The sequence below is a fragment of the Dipodomys spectabilis genome, unplaced genomic scaffold (assembly GCF_019054845.1).
Source record: "Dipodomys spectabilis isolate Male_0828 unplaced genomic scaffold, ASM1905484v1 ptg000417l, whole genome shotgun sequence".
Taxonomy (NCBI): Eukaryota; Metazoa; Chordata; class Mammalia; order Rodentia; family Heteromyidae; genus Dipodomys; species Dipodomys spectabilis.
In genome coordinates, this window is record NW_024871094.1 from 189,591 (window position 1) to 205,687 (window position 16,097).

Genomic DNA, 16,097 nt, shown 5'->3' on the forward strand with positions numbered 1-16,097 from the left:
CCAAGGTTATAGGTAAGATGTAAGTTAGAGGGCAGGTGCTGGTGGCTCACACTTGTAAGCTACTCAGGAGGCTGAGATCTAAGGATCACAATTGCAGGCAGGAAAGTCTATATGAGAAAATTTTCTCCAATTAAACACGCTAAAAGCCAGAAATAGAGCTGTGATTCAAGTAGTACAGTGCTAACCTTGAGCACAAAAGCTCAGGGATAGGATAGCATCCAGGCCATGAATTCAAACCCAAGACAGGCACACACACACACACACACACACACACACACACGCACACACACACACACACACACACATGCACACACACACACCACACACACACACACACACACACACACACACACACACACACACTAAGATAGAGCATTTGCCAGTCAGCCTGCAAAAAATTCCATCTCTAACAACTCAATATAAAAAAAGAGGGACAAGGGAAGGAAATACTTGCTCCAGGAGTTGATATAACCAGTGTCAAAATTCCACAGGAGTTCTAAGATGTGGATACAGGACAGAGAGCCTTAGGCAGAAGATACAGCATGGGCCAACGTTTTGAGGTGTGCTGTAGAGCAGGTGGTGTAGTTGAATATAGTCTCTGTGGCTTCAGAAAAGTCTGGCAGGGCATTCAAGGCTGGGTCAAGGTTTGTACTTGAGTCACAGAGCAGAGGGTGGGGGTCCTAGAATGAGGCCCATGGGGAAAATTAGCTTGGCTTTACACCAGGGCCCCCAGTCATTTCCTGTGGCTGGAATCCTATTTTTCACAGCTCCTGACCCTCAGACCTTCTTTGCATGGAGGAGTCAGGGCAAATGCAGGGAAGAATGCTTGCTTAAGAAAAGCTTCTAGCCCAATGTTATCAGTGGCTCTAACACTGTAAATCCTACCTACTCAGGAGACTGAGATAGCGATCGACAGTCAAGCCAGCTCAGGGGAGGAAAGTTAGTGAGTCTCTTCTTGCCGATGAACTACCAAAAGCCAGAAATGTAGTTGTGGCTCAAGTGGTAGAATGCTAACCTTGAGGAAAAATGTTAAGAGACCTGAGCCCAGACCCTGAGTTCAAGCCCCAGTACTGGCATAGAAGAAATAAAGAAAAGCTTTCAGGAGCTCCTAGTCCACTGTGGTGAAAGGCCAGATCAACCGGGCACAGGTAGCTCATACCTGTCCTCCTAGCTCCTCAGGAGGTTGAGATGTGAGGATCGCAGTTCAAAGCCAGCCCGGTCAGGAAACTCAGGGAGACACTGATCTCCAAGGAACCTCCAGAAAACCGGAAGTAGTTCTGTAGCTCAGGTGGTAAGTTTAGAACTGGGGAACAGAGCCCAGGACCAGAGTTCAAGCTCCATGACCAACACCTGGCCTGCTTGGACTTCACTCTGTTGCTCTAGGCAACGTACTTTCCAGTGAGGCCCTGAGGGTCTTACAATGTCTAGGTGTCTTACAAGTCTTGAGTGGAGCCTATTTGGAGGCCATTGCCTACAGAGCGGGCCACAATACCAGAGAAGTGTAGAGCCTTGGGGCATGGAGATCATCAGAATGGCATCTGTCATGGGTTCAATGTGGATCTGAGCAGTAAATCGCCATCTCAGACCATGGTTCTGGGCCAGGAGGGGCAGGAGTTGAAAAATGTCACACCAGGTAACATCCACTCATCTAGGTATCAAAAGAGTGAATTTGTCAGGCACACCTTGGGCCAGTGTTTAGTTGAGCTCATGAAAGGATTGTAGGCTCAGGAATCCACAGCCAACAGGCTGTTGCTTATAGCAGTCGCTATCACAGGAGTCCCAGGGCTTGGAGCCCTGCTTTCCTCACCAGTGCTTGGGTGCAGATGAAGGTCTACAAACGTGGGCCGACTACAAAGGAGCATCCCTAGTGTCCTTCCCTTGGTCCTGTGGCCCCATGCACGGATGGAGGGGTAGGTTCCATGGAAATTACTGCCATGGCCCAGACCCCTCAGCCCAAGAAGGACTTAGGGAGAAACCACTTGATCTGGATTGAGAGTTTACTGTGACTATGCCTCAGGACTGCCTCCAGTTCTAGCTCAGCTCATCATTACCAACTTCCTTTGTGTGTGTGTGTGTGTGTGTGTGTGTGTGTGTGTGTGTGTGTGTGTGTGCGTGCACGTGTGCACGCACGTGCATGAGCAAGTATACATCTTGGTACTAGGGCTTGAACTCAGGGCCAGTGCTCTGTCTCTCACTTTTTTCATTCATGGCTAGCACTCTACCACTTGAGCCACAGCTTTTTTCCAGCTTTTGGGTGGTTCTTGGGAGAGGAGAGTTTCACAGACATTTCTTGCTGTGCTGCCTCTGAATGGCAATCCTCAGATCTCAGACTCCTGAGGAGCTAGGAATATGAGACATGAGCTGTTAGCATCTGGCCACACTTTTCTTCTTGGCTAAAACAGACTACCTCTCTCCCAGCTGAGCACCCATCTACAGCTACCCCTCATACTCCAGCCCTTTCCGAGTATCTTCCTGTCATATGCTCACATAATTGCCAAGAACCGTATCTGATGACCACTTCCTCTATGCCTGGCCCTGCCCCACAGATCTCCCTGTATTGATCCCTTGTTTCCTCACAACTGTCTTGTGAGGAGACTGAGGTCCGATGGTCAACTCAGAGCTTCAACTGTGGTCAGGAATCAGCTGTCATGGACTAAGAGTTTGGGACAATCCATCTAAACAGAATCCATCTAGACAGAAAGGCTTGGCTTCCGTGATAGAAGATCTGACTGGAAAGCCTAAGGTCTTGAGTTCAAACCCTAATATACCAAAAATAATCAGAGGCCCGGTGCCAGAGATTCATGCCTATAATCCTAGCTACTCAGGAGGCTGAGCTCTGAAGATCAAAGATCAATATTTAAAATAAGTTGGCCTCGCCCCTCAGACATCATAATAAGACCCAGAGTCTGACCCATGCCAATATGCTCCATACTAACAGGGCTTGCATCATTAGTAAGTTCTAGCCAGGCTGTCTGTACTCTTGGGGAGCCACCCCCTGTGGGCCTCATCCCTAGGTCCTCCCAAGCTCCCTCTGTCACCAACCAGGCCCAAGGGAGTAGACAGTTCTAAGGCACACATCCCTTGGTCTTATAACTTAGCCATGCTGAGTCACCTTCAAGCATCTCACCATTCCAGGCCCCCAGACATCAGCCATAAAGCCCATGCACCCCCCAAAGACAGCAGTTAGAAGTTACCAAAGATTCAGGTGCTCTTTGTTACAACCCACTTCTACACATACACACACACACACACACACACACACACACACAAAGCCAGCATGTGTGGCTCCTGTCTGTCATCCTAGTTACTCAGGAGGCTGAGATCTGAGGATCATTGTTCAAAGCCAGACCATGCAGGAAAGTCTGTGAAGCTCTTGTCTACAGTGAACCACCAAATAGCCAGAGGTGGTGCTGTGGCTCAGTATCAGAGCACTAGCTTTGAGCACAAAAGCTCAGGAACAGCACCTAGGCCCTGAGTTCAAGGCCCAGTTTTTCTACCTCCAACTCACACAGACATAGACACAGACACAGACAGACAGACAGATAGACAGACAGACACACACACACACACACACACACACACACACACACACATACAAACACAAACACACACATGCAGATAGCCCAAGGTTTCAGCAGAAGAGAACCATGAACTCCTTCCATTAGGATCACATCCCACCCCTGAGAAGGTGGCACTCCTGACCTCAGACCCACTGTAGACAAAACAATGAGCCTCTCACATATCTGGAATGTTTCATAGACCAGCATGGCATTTCCTACCGTACACACTGCTATACGGAAAATTTAGTCATCTCTTGTTGTTGTTGGTCATGGGGGTTTGAACTCTAGGCCATGGTGCTGTCCCTCAGCTCTTGAGCTGAAGATGAGCATTCCCCAATTGAGCCACAACACTACTTCCTGTTCTCTGATAGTCCATTGGACATCAAGTCTCACAGACTTTTCTGCCCAAACTTGCTTGGAACCATGGTCTTCACATCTCAGCCTTCTGAGTAGCTAAGATGACAGTAGTGAGCCACTGGCGGCTTCCGGCTTCAGCCACTTTCATTTTCACATACCCAGAGGAAACCCATCTCATCAGGCCACAAACTTCTTGCAACCCTTGACTTCAGACTTTGACACCCAGCATCCAAATCCTTCCTTCAATGGAGAGAATACAGACACAACAATCCTACTCCTACACCTATTTGCCCACTTCCTGCCTACCACAGGCCACGTCCTCTTGAAGCTGTGGCTTCAAACTGGGGCAAACTTGGGGAGTTCTTAGAAATGTCTGCATAGTGAGGCTAGCACCTGGTCTCCCAACCACAGCATCTGCCCCCCCCCCCCCCAAACACATACCTCCACCATCCTTTTCAGGCAAAAATGTCTTAATTTATTTCTTTTTTTTCTGTTGTGGGGTTCGAACTCTGTCCCTGAGCTCTTCAGCAAAAGGCAAGCACTCAACTACTTGAGCCACAGCACCACTTCCAGTTTTCTGGCAGTTCCTTGATCATAAGAGTCTCAGGGTCTTTCCTGACCAGGCTGGCTTTGACCCATGGTCCTCAAATCTCAACTCTTGAGTACCTAGGATGACAGCCATGAGCTACTGGGACCCGGTGAAACATACTTTTCCATGCTTGTCATCCTATCCCTTCAGGAGACTGCGATCTGAGGACTGTAATTGGATGCTACCCTTGGCAGCAAAGTCCATGAGAACTCTTTATCTCCAATTAAACACCCCAAAAAGCTGGCAGTGGAGCTATGTCTCAAATAGTAGAGTGCTAGCTTTGAGCATCAAAGACAAGGGATAGGACCCAGTTCCTAGTTTCAAGCTTTTTCAAGCGAAGACCAACCCAAGAAAAGGAAGCAGGTGGGCACAAGGGAGCTCGAAGTTAACACATAATACTCAAGACTCCCAGAACAGACCCCATCCTGCTCTGATTCTCTAGATTCTATGGCCTACATTATGGCAGTCTTAGATGGGACTGACCGTACACCAAGTTAGGATGTTCAAGTACAATCTCATACTGAGGATCCCCTGACCTTATCAAAGACTCAGGATCTCTCAATGTACTGCCTCAACACTGGGCAGTGAGGTGAGTTCTAGTTATGTAACCACAAGATGTGGGAACGAAAGTATTTCTCACCCAAGGGACGCAGACTGGAGGGCCCTAGATCCCTCTCTCTTGGGAAGGGGAAAAGGGCTCATCATCCCAGGAATGTTCCTAGGTTGTGAGTGTCCTCAAAGAAACAACCCTACTCAGAGTCCAGTGCCTCTGGTTTTCCCACCAGCCTATACCCAACCTTTCCTTCAGTTGGCCCTCTCTTTTTTTTTTTTTTCGGTCCGGTCGTGGGGCCTGAACTCTGGGCTTGAGCGTTGTCCCTCAGCTCTTCAGCTCAAGGCTTGCTCTCTACCACTTGAGCCAGAGCGCCAGCTCCGGCTTTTTTTTTCTTTTTGCCTATGTGGTGCTGAGGAATCGAACCCAGGGCCTCAGGCATGCAAGGCAAGCGCTCTACCACTGAGCCACCTTCCCAGCCCCAGCTGGCCCTCTCTTAATCCCAGATCTGCCATCTACACTAAAGGCTGAGCCAGCAAACAGACCCACCTCTGCCTCTAAAAATGGCAGTCATGGGGTCCTAGCGCCCCCTCGAGGAAGTCTTGGGGCAACACGGGTCCCGACTCCTGCCCTCATTCCCTGGTTGTACTGTGACAGTGGCATGCTTACCTCTGTCTCTGGTCGAGAAATGAACACCGGGGATGTGATCTTCAGATTGAGCCCTGGAAATCCCAGTCCCCAAAGTTGTACTGCACAGGCATCCTGCGGTGGATGACAGCCAGGTGGTTAACAGGCACCAGGACTTTTAATAGCCATGTGGTTGGGTCAAAAACTCTATCAGTGATGGTTTAGGTTGAAAGGCGAGGTCATGGCTCTAATGTCCTGACACACCTGACCTGGGATTGTCCTCCCTCTTCATCTTCCTTCTTATCCCTTGCTGCCCCCCCCTTGACACTCCATCACCCCAACACCTCCCTAGCCCTTAGACATTTCCTTCTTATCTGACCAGGAAATAAACTCGTAGGGGCCAGGGATGACTGAAACCTGGTGACCCACCCTGAGTCCAAGGTTCTACCCGAGGCTGCTTCCCTCTGCAGTCAATGACCACAAAGCTCCTGGATGTCATGAAGTTGCTGAGGGGTTAGTGGCTTGGTTCTACATACTGCCTTTATGCTCTGAAACTGGCCCCACAGAAATTGTGAATGGTTGGCTCCCTTGATCCAGGGACTCCAAACCAAGGCTTGCATGTTCTTCTTTCTTCCTTCCTTTCTTCTTTTTCTCTCTCCGTAATTCCCTCTTCTCTCTTTTTTTTCTTTCTCTCACTCCTGGGCCTTGAACTCAGAGCCTGGGTGCCATCCCTCAGCATTTTTACTCAAAGCCAACAGACTACGGCTTCAGCCACACATCCACTTCTGGCATTTTCTTTTTGGTAGTTAGTTGGAGATAAGAGTCTTACAGGCTTTCCTGCCCCGGCCTTAAACCTCTATCCTCCCATCTCAGCCTCCTAAGTAGATAAGATGACAGGCATGAAGCATCGGCATCCAGCTCAAACCAAGGTTTCTTCATGTGCTGTGGATCCAACACTAGAACCTTTCATCATCTATGAACCCCCCGGAGACTGGCACACACTGTAACTGTTTGTTAGATAAATAAATGAGCATCTTCCTATGACAATACTACAGAAAAGTCTCATCTGATACAGGTAAGCATCTTGGGGTAGGGGGCAAAGCCTGATGTAGCTGTTCCACAGTTCTCCCTCCTCCCTCTTCCCGCCCTCCTGGTGCCACTGCACTTAACTCTTTTGGCTCTGAGGAAGTGAGCCACGTGTACTCGCTTGATTCTGGGGCCTCTGGGATGCCTATATTCTCAAAGATCTCTGTCCAGCAGCTGACCATCTCTGTGGCACTCAATTCCCCACACAGGTATGAACGAGGTTGCCTTGAGCTGAAAGCCTGACTGAAGGGGCCTCCTCTCCTCCCCCTGGGGCCAGCCAGGATGGTCTACCATATCCTGCCCCCAAGTTTCATGTTTCAGAGAAAGGATCCTTGAGGCATACTGGGTTTCTGAATCTCCAAGAGTCCAGTGCAGGTGCTGGGAAACATCTCTGCTCACAGCTGGCAGGCTGGCGATGGCGAGATCACAATCTCTGCTCCCCACGATGCCCTCGACTGTGGTGGTCACCCTAGAGAGAGCAGGAAGAGAATCAACAGTTGCCAGAGAAAGGCAGTCAAGGCACAACGTTCATAACAGGAGACCATCTGGCTAGGGAACTCTGCCTGTACTGCTTTGAATGTCGTTGTGTGGTGGCTGAAATGGTACATCTAATTTGACCCATAATCCCAGGGGAAATTGCCAGCTTCAAGATAAAACTCTGGAAAACGTGGCATTTCATTTACCCAATCAAACTTAAAGGGTTCCAAAGTCAGTGGTCCCCCTTTCCTTCCAGACAACCTACAGCAGGTTACAGAAACTGGCATTCAGAGAGCCCTAGCTCACTGCCACGGCCTGATACTGAGTGGGTTCCAGTAGGGGGAACGCACTTGCCTACCAGTGCCCAGCTATAAACTGCCCAGCGGGACACAAATTGGAGTCTCCAGGACCTCAGGGAGGAGTGCCCACCGGTGCACTGCCCCGGGAGGGAATCCATGTCACCAGTGGGGACCCGGAGCCCCCAGTCCAGATGCCCATGGACACAGTCAATGCCCTGTGTAAGGTTGCCCTCTCATCCTTGGTCATGGTGAACCATGTGCCATGTCACACTATTCACCATTCCCCAGACCCTCTGGCTTCACAGCCCCTGCTCTACTCCCCCCCCCCATCTCGTTCCTTAATTATGTTTGGCAAACACATTCTCAACCCTTGAATTAGCTCTAACCATACACACGAGAGCAGACTGTCTGGATAGAAGAGTATGGCTTCAGTCACACTCGCTTCATGAGCCTTCTGGCTGAAGACAGAAGGACAGGTGTCAACTCTGGTCTCTGATTCACACAGGCCTCCTAGGGGAGACCCACCCAGGCCTAGCAGCTACTGTGGGCTATAGCAAAGGGGGAAGAGATAGGTGGAAAGGAACGTCTACTGAAACTTTCCCCAAGGAGCCATGAAACGATGAAGGAGAAAACAGAAATATTGGCTGGACTCATACTTGCCATTGATGAAAAAGAACAACATATACACAGACACATACACATAAATAAAATGCTTTTGCTCTTTTTAGACAAACTTAAATAAGTTTTCATTGTTCTCATCTCCCTGCTCTATGAACACACTCACACACACACACACACACACACACGCACACACACAAATCCAGACATGTGACAGAAGATTCTTCCATGCACCACCTGCAATTTGCCAACTGATCACTCACCTGAGCACAGTCAGGCTGTATAAGGAGAAAGATGATTCTCTCTCTCTCTCCCCCCCCCTCCATCCCTCTCTCTCTCTCTCATGCATACACACACTCACAAAAACACACACAAATAAACTCAGAGCAGTGCCTCTCCTGAGTTTGTTGGTTCCTCTTCTGGGACAAAGTACAAGCTGGAGCACAGGGGGTCCCTTGTCAAACCAGGGGCTCCCACCCAAGGGATCACTACTCTAATAACGCAGAACCACTCTGCCTCTCCCTTTCTCAAGGGTCAGACCCTTTCCCTTGGGAATAACTAGGCTTGAATCCCCATTAACCAAAATCCCAGGCCAAGACACTGGGTGAAGGTGTCCCGAGATAGGTGGCTCCTCAGAGCCGGGACTGAAAACAAGCATGAGGTCACAGTGCCCCAGAGGGGTGTCTAACCTGGGGTGGGGACAGTGTTGGGGAAATGTATGGGGTCCTAAAGGCTGCATACATGGACAGACTCTCTACTTACAGCCTAGATACTTCTGGGTGCCTTGGAAGATTCCTGGGAAGCATTCGGTGACCAGATGGACTGGGAGCCAGCAGATGCTGGGAGACCTAGGAAATGTGATCAACCTTTGAGTACTGTTGACATCTGAGGTGGGGGGCCAGGCCAGGTGTATGTGTGTCGGATGGGGTGTGTTCCTCCCAGGCATTCACCTTCTGTCTGACTCCAAGTGCCCTCACATACCTAGTGGTGTGTGGGACCCTCCTCAGGTGAAAGGGTGACCAAGCACAGAAGACAAGGGCTCATAAAGGCAGGAGGGCCTTTCTTCTGCATCCAACACCTACCACCCCCAGCAAAAAGGAAAGACCTGAGAAGGTAGTTGTGGAGGTGCTGCTCCCCACCTCTGACTAAAGCCACCAGGTTCTCACCAGGGAGAGGAAAGGTGCAGATATGCGGCTCTATGGCTCCCACTGCTCCAGGCCAGGGGCTCTGTGATGACCCCTCCTCACCCATTCCTGCACCTCCCCATTTCCTGGGACACTGGCTGCTACTGATGGGGGTGGGATCCGCTGGTCGATATCCACCCCAACCCCCCACCCCTGGGGTACATTTGTGGCAGGGACATGGCAGACTGTGCAGTGTGGGGCAGGCGATAGTAGGACAGGAGAAGGGAGGCAGGAGGCGCGGGTCTAGATCAGCGGGAGAGGGGGATTTGGCAGGAGGGTTTGCAGGGTGTGGGCCCATGGGGCAGCCACTCATGTGTGCTGCTGGGAGAAGCTGTAGGTGATGGCTCCGTGCCCCCACCTCATCTACTGCGATGGCCATGCTCCCTGTTCTGAGACCCCAGAGTCAGTACTGCCATGTCCATCACGCCTCTGCATGGCTTCCTGTGGTAATGTGCCTGCTGCACAGGCTCCACATGCTCTGCACTCCCCGCCAGGATCTGCGGTAAGATTGAGGAGGTCACCAGCTGATGAAGCTGCTTGCCCTTGTGTGTGTGCTAGCTCTTCTCTCTGTTCTCTCTCTCTGCCCCAACACCTCTCCTGGACTGCTTTGCCCCCATGGGGTGCACCCACCCTCGCTGCCAACTCAGTGTGCTCTGGGTCCCACCCCACCTCTCTTTGGCCATGCCCTTTCCCCCACAGCCCCACCTTCCACCCCTGCTGCAAACCCAGCCCTGACTGGGCCCTAAGGCTTCTAGGCCATGGCAATTGTAACCTGACCTCAGCTCATCATTCTCCCAACCCCAGTACCAGCCTGAGGGATCAAATTTCCTCTCAGCCCCACCACTGGAGGAGACTCTCCTCCATCCCCCTCCACTCCACACACCAAGCAGGTGTACAGTGACCCGTGTGTGTGTGTGTGTGTGTGTGTGTGTGTGTGTGTGTGTGTGTGTGTGTGTGTGTTTGTGTGTGTGTGATTGTTGGGGATAACTAACTGCCTCTCAAGGACTCAGAACATAGCATCCTTTGAGATGACTCAGCACACAGTACACTTCAAAAAACAGCACAAAGCACCTTGTGTAAAGGACTCAGCACACAGCTCCCTTTGAATGAGGAAGTCCATAGCCCACATGTAAAGGACTCAGCACATGGCATGCTTTGAAAAACTCAAGCGCACAACACTCTTTCCCAGGGACTCAGTACATAGCACCCTGTGTTAAGATACACACAGACCCCTTTGAAGGGCTGAGTACATAGCACCCTGTGTTAAGATACACACAGACCCCTTTGAAGGGCTGAGTACATAGCACCCTGTGTAAAACATTCAGTGCACAGCACCCTTGGAAAAACTTAGCCCATAACACAATTTTGAAAGTACACACCAGGCTGTGGAAGGACTTAACACATACCACACACTCAAAGGACTCAGCCGAGAGCACCATTTGAAGGACATTACAGAGCACCCTGTGTTAAGGTCTCGGCACACAGCATTTGAAAAATTCACCTCCTCCCTCTCTTGTCAATGGCTCAGCACGTAGCAGCACCCTTTGGGATTATTAGCAAACCACAACTTTTGAAGGACTCAGCATACAGTACGTTGTGTAATGGACTCAGCACACAGCACCCTTTCAAAAACCCAGCACGGCCCACTTTTCTCAGGGACTCAGCACATAGCATCCTTTAGGATGACTCAGCAAACAGCAATTTTTGAGGACTCAGCACAAAACTCCATGTGGAAAGGCCCCAGCAAACAGCACCTTGTGAAGGACTCACACATAGCTCACAAGTTCAGTTGTCATTAGAATTCGGGTGCTTTCTTCAGTATCACCATTCTTCAGAAACACTTCACAAATCCTACTAGTTTACTTTAGCCAACCGGTGTTTTATGTGGGAGGGTCAGCTTGGGGTCTTGAACTCAAAGTTTGGAGGCACTGTCCCTGATCTCTTTGGTTCAATGCTAGAGCTCTAACACGTTGACCCACAACTCCAATTTTTTTTTTCCGATTTCTCTTTGATAGGTCTTATGGTGATCAGGAAGGCCAACTAGGGGTGTCCGTGGGCCAAGGCTCTTAGCTGGGCCTGGAGCTGGTCTATTCTTTCCTTGTGCCCCTGGGAGCCGGGCCTCCTGGAGCTCTCTTGGCCTAGGGTGGAACAGACCTGCTCTGGCATCACCACTCAGGGTGAGCAAAAGTCAGCTTGGCCCTGGTCACTTCCCCCAATTGAACTGTAGAAGACAATGGCATGGCCCCACATGTCCCGCATCTGGCCAGCAGGGGGCAGGTTCGCCCACCATAGGGATTGTACCTGCAAGTTCTGTTTGTTCTTGCTTCCCTGGGGCCTCATCATGCTTCAAATCCACCCTGGTCAGGAAAGTCCTCAAGACTCTTACCTACAATTAACCATCGAAAAGCAAGAGGGACTGTGGCTCATGTGGCAGAGCAGTAGGCTTGAGCAAGAAAACTCAGGGATAGAGCCTAAGCTCTCAGTTCACACACACACACACACACACACACCATATGCATGCGTGACTTCATTACCACCATGATATCACAAACCTACGCATCATCACATTGCAATTGTGACATCACAATCACATTGTGACATTTTAATCGGGTATGACCTCTTAGCACCTTTGAAAAAGCATACGGCCTCTGTGACAAAAAATTTCAGTTGTTTAGCCATATAATCATTGTGGTCATTGATTGAGATATTATACCATTTTAATATTACAAACCCTTGGAGGCAGGTCACCAGTGTGACATCATTAACTGGTCCTCTCCTCATAATTTTGATATGCCCTTTTGATACATAGGCTCTTTGTGATCTCATAATCTGTTTTTGACTTCATATTTCAGGTATGACATGTGATATTAGAAATGCACTCTGATATCATGAAAATTGTGTCATCACTCTGTCAGATATCATGAACATTGTGTCACATTGTGACATCACATAACTGTTGGGAGTTCATAATATTTGGGCCAATGCATTACTTTGTAGATCTCACAATCCCATTCTGAATTTATATTCTCATTTGGAGTTATGTACAAGTTGTTATGTTGAAAACGAACTTTACAACTTTGGTGCAGGGGAGGGGGAGACGGGGAGGATTGGGTGGGGGTTAGGGGAAGGATGGAAAGGGATGGGAAGGGGAAACAAAGGAGGAGGCTACAATGCTTGATAAGAAATGTACTCATTATCTTGCCCATCTAATTGTAACCCCTCTGTATAGTATTTTCACAATAAAAAAAGAAAAATTGAAGTCCAGCATGCCATTGTGACATCATCAATCCGTTGTGACATCATAAACCTATTCTGACCTCATCACCATTATGGCATCACCAACTAATTATAACATATAAATATTATTATGACTTAATATTGTGACATCATATTGCCATTGTGATATCACTGTCCCATTGGGTTTGCAAACCTATTATGACCTCATAACATTTTACAAAATTCATAGCCTTTGAGACTATTAACTTGTGAACTCGTATACTTAAGATGCATAAAACAAGACAATCCAATGAGGCATATTGAGGATAACTTTAATTACACTAGAAATGGTCCTGCATTTACCTTGTCCTGGGCTGTACACTCAGTGACAAGCCAGGCCCAACCACCAAATCTCAGACCTCCAATGGGCAGCCCTGCACATAGTTCATTAGTGTGCAAACCACCAACCCCCCAAATTATCATCTCCAAAGCTCCAAACTTCAATAGGTAAGGCTTTTTCCTATTCTCTTACTCTCTCCTTCTTTATAGAACTTTACTTCATTTCCCTTTTTCCCTTCCCTCATTTTCTTCTTCTCTTTAGGCCTCTCCACTATCCACAGGCCTACACTTCTCTGGCTTGGTGGCCAATTGTCATCCTTCCCCTCCTGTTCTCCCTCAAATTCCTCTTCTCCCAGGACTTTCCCCTCTATCTCACCACTTCCTTCCTTCCAGGTCATCCCTTTATTTTCTCCAATTCTATTACTCTGACCAGGTAGCCTATATATAGGTTGAACCCCTCCATCACTCCAGTGGATCACCTGCCTAACACTTTTCAACCATCACTTCACGAACTACGCATTCCTCAATCACTTCTTCAAAGCTCATGTGAGGATGACATCTTACCCCCTCCAGCAGCATGCCCTGCCCCCTTTGGTGGCATGACCCATGCACTCCAGTGGGCCAGGACATAGGGCCACCTTGATTAGTGGGCCGTGCTGATTATTAGGGTTCTGCTGCTTTATACATCCCCCACTGGTTTTCATGTCCAATCAAATCCTTGATTTCTTCATACCAAATCCTAAAAATTCCCTTCTCTCTACCCAATGAACAGGCTTAAAACGTAAATTTAATAGAAAACAAGTAAATTATAGAAACACACTAGTTATTACTAATTAACACTTAGTAAGTCTTATCCTTAAGCGATCCTCTGAGTGTCTCTGAACAGTCCATCTTGCAGCCTTCTCAGTATATTGGTCCAATGCCTATTTCACTTGAGATTGATGGAGCCAATGCTGTTCATGCTAATTTAATAGGCGACAGTGAAGTTGGCACCACCAAGTAAGTTTCTTGCCACTTCGTTTCCAATTCAGGACCATGATGCATTTTTACCAACACCAGCTGTCCAGGGAAGAAAGAGTGGGTGGAGTTTCTTTTTTTCTTTTTTCAATTCCATTTCTTAGTTTATTTCACTTACTTGAGGTCTAGTTTTTGATTTTATTGCTGAAGTGAGACTTGCTATAGAATAAACTACTCTCCCCAAACAAATTTTCCTTCCAGCTGGATTTAATTTCTTTCTTTTGGCCCTTTATTAAAAATTTATTTTACAATCTAACCATTTAAAACATTTTTATATCAACAAATACAGAATCAGACTATCAGAATAATGAGTGATGTATCTTTCAAAGATTATATTTGTAACTGGATGCGGATATTTTTGAAGAATATTTTAATCAAAACTGCTAGTTTTGTTAGAAGTATATTGATTTCTCTATTTTGACTCCTGGAAAAAATTAAAACAAGTATCTTAGTGTTCACTTTATGGGTGGGAGGGCTCCACTGACTGTATCTGCCATGTTTGTTGGAATTACAGTTGTTTATCTTGCAACTTTCTTTAAGATTAATTAAATGCAAATGTAACTCTGTGAATCATGGGAATACATGCCAGACTTCTTATTAATACCTTCACTTAAAAATTTGTGTGCCAAAGAGTCGATAATTTGCTAAAGGAAAAATGCTAAAGCAGCCCTTTGCCCACATTTTTGAGGTGGCATATTCGTGGTCTGCATTCAGACCCTGTGGCCCTTTGAGGACACAGGAAGACTCGGATGATAACTTGGCAAACCAGGTAGAAACCAAGCCAAGTGTGAGCGTTTGAAGCTGCAGTTTGGCTGCCATCGTGTCGGCAGAAAGAAAGAATTCAGGCCCCATGTCAACCAGTACAAAGGATAAAAACGGATTCAACCGGAAATTCAATATGGCACCACATATGGGATACATGAGTGTGGTTATAAAACAGGCCACATATTTTTTTTGAACAGTCTCCTACATGTGATCTGAGGACATGTGTAACTACCACAATGATTCTAGGAATCTGTATTTAATTTGAGTTGGGGTAGTGGCAGGGGTTGGAGATCTGAAGCCGCCACAGGTTTGTGGCAGATGGCTCTGTGTCAGCTTTGACAAGCAGCCAGGCTCAGCTTCCTCTGCAGATTTTCTTTTCTCTCTGATCAGGTAAATATGGGCACACTCTGGAAAGTTCTTCAGATTCTGCTTTAGGTTGCAAGTTTGTGACTTATCCACATCTGTTACAAATCTTCCTTAGGTTCTCTTGTAAGCAGAGACCTGAATTTACCATGTAGGGCTGACCAATCAAACGGAGTTATTTCACCTTTATAGAGATGTTTCCTTACAACATCTGGTCTCTTGCAGAAATTCTGGAGTCCTTTTGAAAGCTGTTCAGGTGTATAATACAGATATCCAGCGGGAAATATTTCGGGATAAACCAAATCTTTGGGACAAAATGGATAGCAACCACAGTACACAGCTTCCAACATTGCCACTCCAAAGAATTCATGCTTAGCTGTTGAGATGACAACATCAGCCATGCACAATACTTGGAAATAGTCATCTTTGCAGGGTAAGTAGCCCCAGCGTAAGACTGAAGATCCCAGTGCCTTTTTGGCCTCTGAAAATATATCTGGGTCATCTGTAAAAATTTCTCCGAGGACAGAGATGTGAAAAGGGAGTTCTAAATCTTTTAGGTGCAATAATACCTTAAAAAGTGTCTCTGGATATTTGTCATGCTCCCACCTGTGAGGCCAGACAATGTACAATGGTCGTGGCTGATCATCAGCTCCATCCAAAATGTCACAAGGATTATGAATCAGATTCTTGAATTCACCATATGTAATGGATATTAGACCCATGTCTGATATATTGCTGGTAAATATTTTTCCCAATTATTTAGCTTTCTTTCTAGTTTGATTGCTATTTTTTACCTGTGCAGAAACTTATTTTAAGGTAGTCCCATTCAGTCATTCTCCAATTTGTTGTGACCCTGGAAATCTGTTCTGGAAGTTCCTGCCTGTGCCTATAAGTTCAAGTGTCTCTCATACTCAGTCCTGTAGTAGTTTCAGAGTTTCAGGCTTGATGTTAAGGTCTTTAATCCATTTTGAGTTGATGTTAGTGCGTTGTGATAGGCTAGGATCTACTTTTCATTTTCTGCATGTGGCCAGTTTTCCCAACACCCGTAGT

At 47.5% G+C, this 16,097-nt stretch overlaps 1 protein-coding gene across 1 annotated transcript; it reads right to left on the reverse strand.

Annotated features, from left to right (window-relative positions):
- Window positions 1-15,148: 15,148 nt before the first annotated feature.
- LOC122097210 (glycosyltransferase-like domain-containing protein 1) lies at window positions 15,149-15,769 on the reverse strand. The gene has a single exon (XM_042667720.1). It carries the CDS (start codon window positions 15,767-15,769, stop codon window positions 15,149-15,151), a length of 621 nt encoding a protein of 206 aa, XP_042523654.1.
- Between the last annotated feature and the right edge of the window lie 328 nt (window positions 15,770-16,097).